Source organism: Columba livia, chromosome 19 (genome assembly GCF_036013475.1).
Source record: "Columba livia isolate bColLiv1 breed racing homer chromosome 19, bColLiv1.pat.W.v2, whole genome shotgun sequence".
NCBI lineage: Eukaryota > Metazoa > Chordata > Aves > Columbiformes > Columbidae > Columba > Columba livia.
The window spans coordinates 4,993,101-5,005,796 of NC_088620.1; the positions used below are offsets into that span (position 1 = coordinate 4,993,101).

Here is a 12,696-nt window from a genome sequence, read left to right on the forward strand (position 1 = left end):
TGGACACAATCCAGCATCAAGCACTTCTTGCTCCGAGGAGACCAATACCCATCTGGTGGGTCAACACGTATGTAGGGAGGGATGAGGATGAGGAACAGGTCCCTACCATCCTTCCTCCAGCTCAGGGTGGGGAAGGGGACCCCATGGCACTCGCAGGCCAGCCTGACAGACTGTCCCTCCAGCACGGACGTGACAACAGGCTCTGCCGAGGAGAAGGACGGGGGCACTGCAGAGGAGGAGAGGAGCAGCTCACTGATGGCACCAGACAAGAGGAGAGGGGCAGGTCCCCACCAGAGCTGGCTACACACCACCCACAGCTCCACCACACTTCACACAAAGAACCAGCAAGGTTCCCCTGCACCGGCTCCATGTGGAAATTATAATCTTGACTCTTCAGCAAGTGATGCTTTTAATTGCACGTGGCCTACAGCAGAGGATGACCAAGCATCCTGTGCCAGCCATACAAGCAGGCCAAGCACAGGTTGGCCAGACACAGCCTTATTAGGCAGGACTGCTCCCTGGGAAGGTTACCTAACTCTTTCCATTATCAGATGCGTTGCTCATAAATACAGCTGGCTAGAAAACGGTAACTCCTTCCCATGAGGGATATCAATTTGTAAAAGAAAAGCCCCAACACCCAGAAACCCCTGAAAAACAAAAACAGTAAAACCCAAACAATCCACCCCAGCCAGGACACCAGACGTGCAAACATTTCCCTGGGAAAGGATCGCAGGAACAAGCTCAGATCAGGAGAACTGGATTTTCTCCACTCCCTGGCCACCTGCCTGCGGGACTTCCACCAACTGGAAACTAAAGCATCCCTGAGAAAAGCCAGGTCCTGGCTCAGCCCCCAGCACTGCGGACGTGCTGAATGGGCTGGGGAGGTTGCAAGGATGATTGAACTGAATAAGTGAAACAGCCGGTGCCTGTTCTGGGAACCACTGCTGGCATCCTCCCAACTCAGGCAGGGGCAGAGCCCGGGGGACAATATCTACAGCGACTGCCACACTAAGTGCAAAGAAAGGACAGGAAATCCCTGCAATGGTAAGGAAATCTTTTCACACTCTTGCCCACATTTTGGAAAGGCACATCTTCTGCACTGAGAGGAGTGAGTGCTCTGGCCAAAGAGTTTGAGCTACAGCCCTCCACTGGGAAGCACCCCCCAAGGTGCGATGGTTTACCTTTGTGGCCATCAGATTTCAGCCTCAGGTTGAGACTGGCAAGATCTCAACAGATCAGGCTATCAACCCTACCCCTCCCAAAAAGCAAGGCCAGTAACTACTTTGGCCAGGTGCCTCCTCCCTGACACGTGGGATGAACAGCAGTTCTCACCCTATGCTCACCTTGCACCGAAACCTGCACCTCCGCCTGGGCCACCCCTGCACTGCTGCTGCCCTGACAGACATAGAGCCCTTGGTGACCCAGCCCTACGTGGGTGATCAGGAGGGTCCTGCCATCCCTGGACACCACCGCACCATCCTGCTCGCCCAGTGGGTGCTTGTCCTTCAGCCACCTGCGAGGAGAGCGATGGGCAGTGAGTTCTTGGTCTGTTCTTTCACCACCTACCTCCTGTTTCTGCCCACTGAAGAAGCAAACAACAGGGTGCTGGCAGCAAGGAGTGTCCCTTGTCACCTGCGGCTGGTAATGCCCAGATCACTAGGGAGAACAGGATCCCCGGGGCAAGGCATGGGATTGGATGTCTCCCATCCTAAGGGACAGGCTGAGCTGGAGGTCCCCATCACCCATCCTAAGCCCTCGTCCCCATCTCTGCACAATAGGATGTGGAGCATTTCCAGGGAGTTACACAGCCCCCAAGGGAACTCAGGGGGACACTGGCAGGATCCCCCAACCCTGCTCCATGGCACTCACTGGATCTGGGGTGTGGGGACGCCTGTGGCATGGCAGTGAATCCTCAGAGAGTCGTTGGCAACGGCCGTCAGGTGGTTTTCCCCATCACCGATCTGCAGCTGGGGTGGAACTGGGGGAAAGGGGACAGCAGGCTGGGACCACCCTCGGACCTGGCACAGGGAAGGGGGAGCAGCCAGGGGCTTGGAGGGTGCAGGATCCCAGTGGTACATTAAGGGCCACAGGAGGAGCAGTTTAACCAGTGAACCTTAACCTTGGACTTGCAGGCTGTAGCTGAGTGAGGTGTTCCCTGCAGAGTTCATGGCTGTGCAGGTGTAGATGCCGGTGTCTGTCACCTGGGGACTGGCCAGCCGGAGCGACCCCGAAGGGAGGACATTGTACCTTGTGGGAGAGGGAACAGAAAAGCTGGATGGGAACAGCTGTGCCATTCATCTCCTACCCCTGGGCAGGAGTAAAGGGCTGAGAGCCCACCGTCACCTGGGGACAGCCAAGAGAAGGTCCCCAGGGCCACCTCCTGTGCAAGGAGCACAGCAGAGCTGTCCATGGGTGCAAATCCCCTTTGCTCAGCTCCTGAGCTCAGTGCGAGGCTGCAGCACAAGTCACTCACCCAGGGGGATGAGGGGGGACAAGGGTCCCCATGGATCACAGCCCCTGCAGCTGGAGCTGGCCATGCTCTTGCTCCCAGCACTGTCTGTGCTCCACAGACATAACATCATCTCAGCCCATGGCCGCAGATTCTTCCCTGTGTGTTCTCATAAATCACCCAGACACATGAGGACAAGCCAGCTGAGATGTGAAGACCAGCACAGCACCATGAGGAGCCGCCATGGGAAACCAGACAGGAATGACAAGGTAACATGGTCCCTCAAGAAGATCAAAGCCAAGATGCCTTCCTGCTACCCAGGCCACATCACTCCTCAGATGTAGGGAGAGAAGTGATTAATCCCAAGATTGAGTCTCATGATTTTAGGGAGCCCCTTCCAGCACAGTGCTAACATGCTGAGAAAGCAGGTCTTGCTTCTAAGGGAGAAGACCAAGACAATAAACATATCCAACCACCCTCCAGGTTATGTTCTCCCATCAAACAGCATTAGATGACTGTCCCATTGCTGCCATCAGCCTCAACACCATCAACAAGTGAATTTGGCCCTCCAGAAGTCACCCACTGGAACAGAACTGGCCTTGAAACTCATGTCCCAGCACAGACAAAGCCACCACTGGCTTCACATCTGTGTTGCTGCCAGACCTTGGCCAGGGCTCAGGAGAACTTCAGCCTCTAAAGCCCATGAAGTCACCCCAACGAGAGGCAGCAGAGGCTGCAACACTCCCAGCCACCCCGGCTGCCCATTCTCCTCCTCCTCCTGGCCTCAAAACTCCTCCATATCCTTGGTGTCTTGCAGCCACCTGTGTGCAGAGCTGCATCAAGCCCTGATCCAACACCTCCCGCAGGGACCCACCATCCCCAGGCATGTCCTTGGCCTCCAGCAGGGTGACAGCACGAGGCAGGAATGTGCATGGGTGAGTGGAGCCGAGGAGCTACACCAAAGCTGTTTTAACTTCCCTTCCTCAGCCCCGTGTCCAGGGTGGGCATGTGAAGGGTCAAGAGCAGCTGCTCCAAGCCAGCAGACGTTTGTATGATGGAAAAAAAGCCTGGTGATTCTTGTTCTGCTCTCCTTGAAGAGCAGTACTAATGCTGTTCTGCTCAGCTGCCTTGGCTCCTGTAAGAGCATTGAGCATCAGCTGCTCAGCACCAGGGATGCCCTTTTGATCTTCCAATCATATATTGAGCAGCTGCTGCCCCTCACAGACCCCACATCCCTCTGGGGAGAGGCACAACAGCAAGAGAGCATCACCCCAACACCCACAAGCTCTCCTTACCTTGCAGTGGCAAGAGGCAGCAGCTGGGACTCACGGGTCCACACCACCAAGGGAGGGGGACGGCCTTGAACCTGGCAGGGCAGGGTGGTCTCCTGCCCAAGGACAGCCAGGATGGTTACAGGGTCTGACACCTGGGATCCATTCACGCTGATCCTGGGCTTAGCTGGGTAGAGAGGGAGTGTGGCTGGTGTGGGAACATTGCAGGTGCCCCACAGCCCTCACTCCAGCTCTTCCCACCCCACAGACCCAGCTGGCACCTGGCTGGGTAGCCCAAGGCAGCCAGGAGAGTCCCCAGGTCATGCTTGCCCAGCCAAGCCACCCTTCGGAGCTGCTTTATGGGACCTGGTGCCAGGCCAGTCCCGGCACTCACTGCTGACAGAGAGCTGCATCTCCCGTCTGGAGAAGCCTGCTGTGTTGGTGGCAGTGCAGAAGTAGGTCCCAGTGTCCCCAGGGGAGGGCGAAGCGATCAGGAGGGTTCCATCAGGGTCAAGGTGGTAGTGTAGACTAGGTGAGATGGGCTCTGTGCCCTGTGATGAGAAGAGAGGGGAGGAAGTAAGACAGCAGAGACTCTCCCATGGTCTGAGCATCCCAAGGGCAAAAAAAGAGCTCTGGACCCACCAGAGCAAGCTGCCTCCAGTCCCACTTCCTAGGTCACTTGGTGCCACCTCCCTGGGCAGCCACACCAACACTGGCGAGCTTCATCCTCTCCACATTACCTGAAGGTGACCCCCAGTCTGGCTAGCAGCAGGATGGCAGCCTGCCTGTCCCTGTCACCTACCTTTGCCCAGGTGACAATAGGGGTGGGCACACCAGTGGCATTGCAGCGCAGGGCGACAGCTGCTCCCTCAGTGGCAGTGATAAGGACAGGACCAAGCTCAATGGTGGGAGGAACTGGGAAGGAAAGGAAGCACCTCAGCCTGCGTGGTGGGAACCACGTCTGCCAAAGTGAGAACGGTGCTTTGCAGCTTAAGAAGTGCAGCGGGCACCCACTCCCCACTCAGCGCAGATTGGGGACACCCAGAACCCTGCGACTCACCGTGGATGACCAGGGACATGTCCTGCCTGTGCGAGCCAAAGACATTGGTCACCTCGCAGGTGTACATTCCCACGTCCCCCTGAGACACCTGGTCAATGTGCAGGCTCCCATCAGCCTGGATGGAGTATTGGCTGCTTGGGGCTACCTGGATACAGGCAGAGAACAGAAAGCAGGACAGACAGGGAGGTCAAACATCATCGTATTCCTGTGTCTTTGGGGCATATCTAGAAACCAGTCCTTGAGTGGTAGGAACATGCTGATGCAGCGATGAACTCATGCTACCCTCCCAACCCAAACTCTCCCCGGCATCTTCCACCAGCAGCTTTGACCCCAGGAGGCTGGGGCACCCATCCTGCAGCAAAGGGCTGTGTTCACAGCTTCCCGCCCACCCGGAATCTCCGTGGGTGCAGAAACCTCACCGTCTGCCCATTCCTCATCCAGCGACGGGCTGGGAACGGCTTCCCAGCCAGGATCACGCAGGGCAGTGAGACAGACTGGCCTGGAAGTGCATGGACCACGGGTGATGCGAGGGCTATTTGAGGAGCTGCTTGAGAGAGAGGAAAGGAAAAACGACCTTAATTATAGATAAAATGGCCAGGAACACTCAGAACAGATCTGGAGCACCTTTCTTCCAAGGTCCAGACCTTGGCTTAGCTCAAGCCAGCTCCAACATTCAGCTCCCCCAAGAATCTGGGGATATTTGTGTACAATTTGGGTTCAAGCATGAATCAGTACAGTAAGCCAAAGACATAAAAGGGGAGCAGATGTGGCTGCACAGCTCTGTCTCTTGCACAGCGCCAGTATTGCTGCAGTCATGAGCAATACACCAGCAAAACACATAAAAGCACGTAAAAGCAAACCGTGTCCGGTGACTGTGAGCTTGACCTCCGCTTGGATTTTCCCAAACTCGTTCTGGGCTTCGCAGATGTAGACGGTTTGATCATCCAGTGAGACACCTGGAGCAGGGCAGAACAAGCCTGAGCCCGGCAATGCCAGAGCACAGGGGGGTCAGAGAACCCTGAGTAAGCCTCAGGACAGGGTGACACCACCCTCCTGTGTCACCGCCTCTGATGGAGGAGAGACCCCACAGGCTTGCAAGCTGTTCCAGCACAGCTTAGCTTGTGCAAGTAAAAAGTGCAAATAAACCCATTATATCCATTATTTATTATTGTAAAAAGGGTAAACATGGTGGCTAACCCCACTGCTGGAACATCAACCTGCAGCAGGCTGGGGGGAAGCACCCAAGGGTGACATGGTGTAAGGATGCACACAGGTGGGACACCCACGCACACTGCCCAGCACGCCAAGGCACGCTCGGTTCTCTTACTGTGGATGAGCAGCTCAGCAGCCTCCAGATGGCTGGAAACACCCCGTGGTCCCTGCCAGCCCATCACGGGCTTCCCGTCCCGCCGGGACCAGGTGACCTGTGGTGTGGGAGAGCCCTCGACACGGCACAGCAGGCTCACGCTGTCCCCAACTTCGACTGTCATGTCCCCCAGGGGCTCAGGAAAGTGAGGGGCAGCTAGAGGAGAGAGCAGCAGAGACAGGGCTCAGGCAGGTCCAACAACCCAGCTTCCCTGTAGCTGAGCACAGAGAAGAAACAGGGCTGCAAAACCCACAAATCAGGTGCCCCGAAAAGTTACAAGATTGGTTTGAAGCATTTGGTTTTTTACCAGGGCTGTTACAGCCATTGCAGTTTCCACCCCTTCTAGTTACACCCAGTACCACCCACTGCAGCGAAACCTCTTGCACTTTTCCACCATTAACTGCTTCAAGCTTTACTGCCCCTAACTCAGAACCCCTCTTCTTCTCCTGAGGCTCTCCCATCCCTTCTGTCTCCAGTGGGAAGCCCTGAGCCCTGATTTTGGGACACACAGAAACCAGCCCCTACCTCATCCCACTGATTATACTTTGCATCCCCACTTTAGTCCCAAGCTGTTGTGTCGCCAGGCAATAGCATCTGAACTGGTGTTCTGGCACATGAGCCTTTTCCATCCTCCCAACCCTTGGAAATCCTGGCAGGCTTCAGCTTGTACTGACCACAGACACCCCTGTGCTTGGGAAACCTGAGAGCTGGGGGCAAGAGGAGGCTTGGGAAGCAGCAAGCGGGAGCTGTGGGAGAGAGCAGTGGAAACCCAAAAGGGGAGGCAGAGACTTACACCCCACATCCAGCTCGGTGTCATTGAAGGCGACGCCAGCCTCACCGAGAGCTTCACAGACATACCGCCCTGCATCCTCCTCCCGCACCCCCTGCAGCCGCAGGACGGCACGCTGGGTGCCGGGGGGGAACGCCGCCACCGCCTGCTCACCTGACCCGAGACCCCCACATCAGGACTCTGAGTGTCTCTAGGGTCCCCTCCTGCCGGTCTGGGGGACCCCATGTGCGACGTCCCTGCAGGGTGGTGGATGTCCCCCAGCGCATGGAAGAGTTTTGGTCCCCAGGTCTGTCCCAGCCTCACCTTTGTACCACACAACGTGGGGTGGGGGCACCCCCAAAACCCAGCACTCCAGGGTCACGTCTTCTCCCACCAGCGCCTTCACGCTGGGCGTCACTGCCAGGATGGCAGGAGGCTCTGTGTCATGGGGAGAGAGGTGGCTTCAGGGACTCCCTGACATGGTGCCATTCACCCCAAGGGGACCCCAGAGCCCTGGGAGCTGCCCCCCAACACCCTCCATCACAGACAGTTCCAACGCCGTGAGGCCCCATCCAGCAGCCCAGGGACAGCAAAGAGGGATAATAAATCCCTCCTGGGCAGCTCTGAGCCCTCCCAGGATGCTGCTGCCAGCAGGGAGTGGGTACCAGTGAACTCCAGGGTGATGACTCGCTCATCCCAGCCCAGCGCGCTGCTGGCATAGCAGCTGTAATTCCCCGCATCCTCCGGGATGGCAGCCCTGATGTGCAGGGTGCCCTGAGCATCCATGAAAACCCTGCGGCAAACAGGGAGAGAGAGATAAATGAGCCCTGTGAAAATGTAGCTAGTGAAAAATGTGTTGAACTAAGTGAACAGGCTGAAAGCCATCCCATTAAAGCACATGTGGTAAGTGCTGGGAGTATGATAGATGTGGGTTAGTACTTCAAACCAGCTGCTGCAGGGAAGGATGTTGTTTAGAACAAGGGAAAAGTATTGAGAATTGGGCTTTCTCATTAAAAAAAAAAAAAAAAAGAAGAAGAAGAAAAGCCTTTCCCAAAGACCACTCCAGCACTCACAGCCTGACACAGACTGAGAGGTGGAAGGCAAAAGCAGAATAAATTAAAGGGAAGCAGAAGGAGTATTTTGAGGCTGGAGTGCACACTGGGCATGCAAAGTGCTCCGTTTCCCCTCAGTGGGGACAATTACTTGGATAAGGCAAGATGGCTTAAAAATAGATCTATGAAATTAGGGCTAACAGCATGCCAGCCACCTCAGGTATGCGGGTCGGGGTATCGCAACGGTTTCCTCTCTCTCTGGGGCTACAAGCAACCCTGAGCCACAGACCCTGCAAGGGGAGCACCATCCCCAGCAGGACAGGGAGGATGAAGACACCCTGGTCCCCATGTGTTACCTCTCGTCCTGCTCCAGCACCCATCCCCAGCGCTTCCAGGCGGTGTGGGGCAGGGGGTGACCCCCGGCCGTGCAGTTCAGCCGCAGGTCCTGGCCCCTGCCGAAACGCTGGGGGCTGGCGTCCACCTTCACCCACGGCACCTCTGCACAGGGTCAGAGAAGGGCTCAGCCCCCGGGTGCCATCCGCCACTCTCCCTCCCTCAGGACATCAGCCAGGCCAGTGTCCCCCATTGGGCAGAGCCTACCCTGGATGAAGAGCCAGAGGGAGGCGGTGGCAGAGCCATGGGCGCTGTGGACCACACACTCGTACAGCCCCCCGTCCCCTGGCTGCACACGAATGATCTCCAGCGAGCGGTTCTGCAGCAGCCGGGTCCGGCCATCCCTCAGCTGCGCCGCCTTCCCATCCCAGCTCCATGTCAGGTTGTAGGGCACGTCGCTCAGAACCGGGCAGGACATGACCACGTCTTGGCCAGGTGAAGCTGTGATGTTGGCCGGGGCTATGAGACGCGGCGGTGGCTCTGCAAACACAGCACGCTGGGTTGAAACGAGTCTGTGCCCAGCCACAGATTTGGAGACTCACAGGCACCAAGGCTTGGCACGTGCCGTCCCCACCTGAGACAGAGACATAGGAACGAGCCCGCGTCACCCCGACCCTGCTTGTGGCTGTGCAGTCGTAAAATCCTTCATCACTCTTGGACACCGCAGGGATCAACCAGCTGATGTTTCCTGAAACCCTATGAATCACAGAATCAGAGTCACAGAATGGTTTGGGTTGAAGCTCACCCAGTGCCACCCCTGCCATGAGCAGGGACATCTTCACCAGCTCAGGTTGCTCAGAGCCCCATCCAGCCAGGCCTGGGATGTCTCCAGGGATGGGGCGTCCAACACCACTCTGGGCAACCTGGGCCAGTGTTTTACCACCATCACTGTAAGAAATTTTTACAAAACGAAAAGGGAGATTACAGGGTCACCCCCACCCTGAGGCACAGGAGCAGGGGCTGCCGTGTCACCACCCTACTCCAAATCACTGGGAGTCTTTTCCATCCAAGTCAGGCAAATGCAGCCCCACTTCCCACAGCATCACAGACACAGCCCTTGGGATTTTCCTCTGCTGCCTTGGGATGCTCAGGACTTGCAGGCACCCAGCCAGCAAACAGCATCCCCCTGGCTGGCACAATTCAGGAGGCTGTTGCTGCCTCCACAGGTTCATCATGAAGCCCCATGTGCCAAATCGGAAGTTCACCTGAAGAGCTGCTCTTCTCCCAGCTTCATCCTACCCCGGCTGAGCTGCAGGCGGAAAGGGACCTCGCTCTGTGCAGAGCAGGAGATCCGCTGTGGCTCACGGCTGTAAGCTTGGATCTTGCTGGAGATGTTCACTTTGGGTAGACCTGGAAATAGATGGGGACACGCACTGATACAAAACTCCTCAGGAGTTCATCAAGAGGTAAAGGAACACCTGACTGGAAACCAACGCAAAGTTGGTGCTGGAAGAGCCTCTGGTCCCTTCTCAGCACCCTTAGGGACCACTCACCGGGGACCACACTGGTGTAGGTGACCCCAGAGAGGCGGTGCAGGGGGTGGCCCTGGGCATCTTTTCCCTTGACCTTCAGCAGAAAGTCACCCAGGGGGACATGGAGGGGCGAGCCCACCCAGAGCTGCCCTGAGGAGGTGTTGGAGAGGGGCCGCATGGGCAGCGACAGGAGGGCATGGCCGGAGGTGTCAAAGAGCTCCATCTCCTGCAAGTGCCCAGGCGGCTGCAAACCAGTGCAGTTCACCACCACGGAGATGGGCAGACCTGCAGAGAGAGAAGGGGAATAAAATAAAAACAACACCCAGCCATGTTCTTGGCTGAGAGGAGCCCAGACACAGCAGCTGCAGCCCTGGGACACCAGCCTCACCCTGCACTGGTCGCTCTCCAGGCTGGCTGGCGTCAAAGTCCGGCTGGGTGGAGAAACTGGCTTGAAAATTAATGTTGCTGATGCCCGTGATCCTCAGTGAGTGGCGGCCGCTGCTCTGGGTCTGGAAGCGGAGCAAGAGGCACATGCTGAGGGCAGGGGGAGGCGATGGGGAAGGGGGGAGGCAACAGCTGGCCCGTTCATGTGTTCTCTGTCCATCCGGAGGTGTATGGGGAAAACCCACGCCTGGCAAAGCCTGGTTGGCTAAATATCCATCAGGGGATGGGTAGGGACAACGTGCAGGCTCTACCACCAACCTACCGTGACCGACCACATCCCTGGCTCATGGGGCTCCACAGTCACCACCATGGCTGAGTTGGGGATGCTGAGCAGCTCCTTCAGCCCTTGGCCTTTCTCAAGGACCTTTCCTGCAACAGCAAGTGAACCTCTGGGATGGGCAACCCAGGTCCATCATCTAGTCCCCACAATTGCCCAGGAGCCCCCTCCCTTGGGGCTCACCGCAGCACAGAGCCCATCACACAGCCTGGACACAGAGAATATCCTCCCAAACCAGAGGCAAAGCCAATCTGGGAAGGGAACAGAGCAGACACACTTGGTGCTTAACAAGCTCTTTGCAGCTCATTGCTTTTGTATTTCAGTTTTCAGTGCAAGGTTCAGCAATTCCCATGCCTGCAGCCTCCCATTTGTCCTGACCCGAGGGGACCTTCTCATTGCTCTCCTGGATGCAAAGCATCACCCCTCCACCTGCCGCCCTCCCTGGGCACCTACCTGCTGGATCCCGGACCTCAATGCCCGGGGCAGGGCCGCTCAGGGAGATGGTGACCTCCTTCAGGCTAGGGTCGAACGGGACCGGCCACGTGTGCTCCCCACCATCCTCATGGTCCGTGGACAGTAAGTGGACTTTAGAAGCCTGGATGGCCTCTTCCACCCACTTCAGCACCTGTGGGAGCATTAACCAGGATCCCCCCTCACCATCAGGTGAGGCTTTTTCACAAGTACGGCTTGGATTACGCCAGGTCAAAATCTCAGACGTGGCTGCAAAATAGTGCCCAGGCAAAGGACCAGCCCCGGCTGGTGGGTGCAAGCACAGGGGTGGCACTGGGACAGCTGGGCAGGAGGTGACAGCCCCAGCTGAGCCCCCTTTGCTGTGAGCAGATGCAAATGGAATTGAGTCATTTGGTGCAATTGTTATTGCCCAGTGGCTTCTGCTCAGCTGCTTGGAACAAACACATTATTGCCCCCCAATTAGCTCATGGGAATAGAAACCATCAAAATCCACAACTGGAGGCTGGGCAAGAGCTTTTTTTGGGAGTCTGCTGAGAGAAGCTGCCCAGTAATGAACAGAAAAGCACTTTGATCTTCCCCAGGTCTCTGAGATTTCGTGCCAGTCAAGAGCTTCAAGGATGGGAACAGGCAAAGAGGCTCCTCTCTCTGTGGCCAGGCCACCCTCCCAATTCCTGGGGTGCCGAGAGTGACAGGAGCACCTGGCATCAGCCCCAGGCAGACACCTCTGCTCCATGCTGACAGGAGGCTCGACTCATCCCAAGGATCATACAAGTGGCCCAGCAGCAACCTCAAGAGCAATGAATGAGCTTTCTCAAGCTCCTGCTTCTATTTCAGGCTAAAGCAGGGCTCCCGGAGCAGTCTGGAGATGCCTTGGGCACAAGGATTAACCTCAGGAGAATATAACAGCAGCTGAGTCAGAACCACATGGACCTTGGCCACCTCATCCCTGCTCACCTCCGTCACCTGCTGCTTGTCCAGGTGGAAGATCTGCCCGGAGCTGGTGGCAGCGATGCGCTCGTACACGCGGTACCCAGGGTGGCTCCTGTCCCCGCAGTCCCCTGTCAGCACAAACACCACCTGCCGCAGCAACAGTCCTCATAGCATCACACTCAGCCACAGGGTGTCTGTCCACCCCAGGGAAGGGACACAACCAGCATCCACCAGCCTCCAGTACAGTGAGCCAGCCCAGAGGATACAAAATTTACCCCACTACAAGGCAGCATCAGGGGGTTTATTGCTACAGCTCATTGCTGCGAGCTGCCATCATTGCTGCTACGGTGTCCCCCAGCCTGGCTGTGACAGGAGGCGGGTGGGCAGCACCGCTCACCTGGGTCTGCTTGTGCTGCAGCAGCCGCAGCAGCTCCTCCTGCTGCTCGTAGTCCTTGGCCCGAGCATCCGAGAAGACGTAGACGAAGGAGCCAGGGTGCGAGACCTCCACGGCCAGCCTGATGGCTCCCACACTCATCTCCGGGCAGTCCCCTCCACCCTGTGGCACACAGTGAGGGACGTGGCACCAGCACCAAAGCACCCAGTGCTCAGCTCTTCCCTGCTGGGCTGGAACTCAGCCCGGGCTCTGCTTATGGGGACAAATCGCACCAGTGTGCTGGAGTTGCCCGAAACCCAGCCAGAGCAGCACGATGGCACCACAGGGACATGCAGATCACAAGGACCC

At 57.1% G+C, this 12,696-nt stretch overlaps 1 protein-coding gene across 1 annotated transcript in view; it reads right to left on the minus strand.

Annotated features, from left to right (window-relative positions):
* HMCN2 (hemicentin 2) overlaps positions 1–12,696 on the minus strand; it is a 31,074-nt gene that overhangs the window by 16,335 nt on the left and 2,043 nt on the right. Inside the window, exons 3-26 of the mRNA XM_065035821.1 lie at positions 12,352–12,510; positions 11,979–12,101; positions 11,007–11,178; positions 10,539–10,645; positions 10,221–10,341; positions 9,854–10,117; positions 9,566–9,710; positions 8,935–9,056; positions 8,568–8,840; positions 8,324–8,465; positions 7,581–7,708; positions 7,240–7,353; positions 6,940–7,089; positions 6,108–6,302; positions 5,641–5,736; positions 5,200–5,324; positions 4,781–4,925; positions 4,523–4,635; positions 4,115–4,271; positions 3,745–3,907; positions 2,120–2,247; positions 1,870–1,978; positions 1,344–1,513; positions 107–226 (exon numbers count right to left, since the gene is read on the minus strand). Of these exons, the coding sequence (XP_064891893.1) occupies positions 107–226; positions 1,344–1,513; positions 1,870–1,978; positions 2,120–2,247; positions 3,745–3,907; positions 4,115–4,271; positions 4,523–4,635; positions 4,781–4,925; positions 5,200–5,324; positions 5,641–5,736; positions 6,108–6,302; positions 6,940–7,089; positions 7,240–7,353; positions 7,581–7,708; positions 8,324–8,465; positions 8,568–8,840; positions 8,935–9,056; positions 9,566–9,710; positions 9,854–10,117; positions 10,221–10,341; positions 10,539–10,645; positions 11,007–11,178; positions 11,979–12,101; positions 12,352–12,510 (3,541 nt within the window). The remainder of the gene's footprint in view (positions 1–106; positions 227–1,343; positions 1,514–1,869; positions 1,979–2,119; positions 2,248–3,744; positions 3,908–4,114; positions 4,272–4,522; positions 4,636–4,780; positions 4,926–5,199; positions 5,325–5,640; positions 5,737–6,107; positions 6,303–6,939; positions 7,090–7,239; positions 7,354–7,580; positions 7,709–8,323; positions 8,466–8,567; positions 8,841–8,934; positions 9,057–9,565; positions 9,711–9,853; positions 10,118–10,220; positions 10,342–10,538; positions 10,646–11,006; positions 11,179–11,978; positions 12,102–12,351; positions 12,511–12,696) is intronic.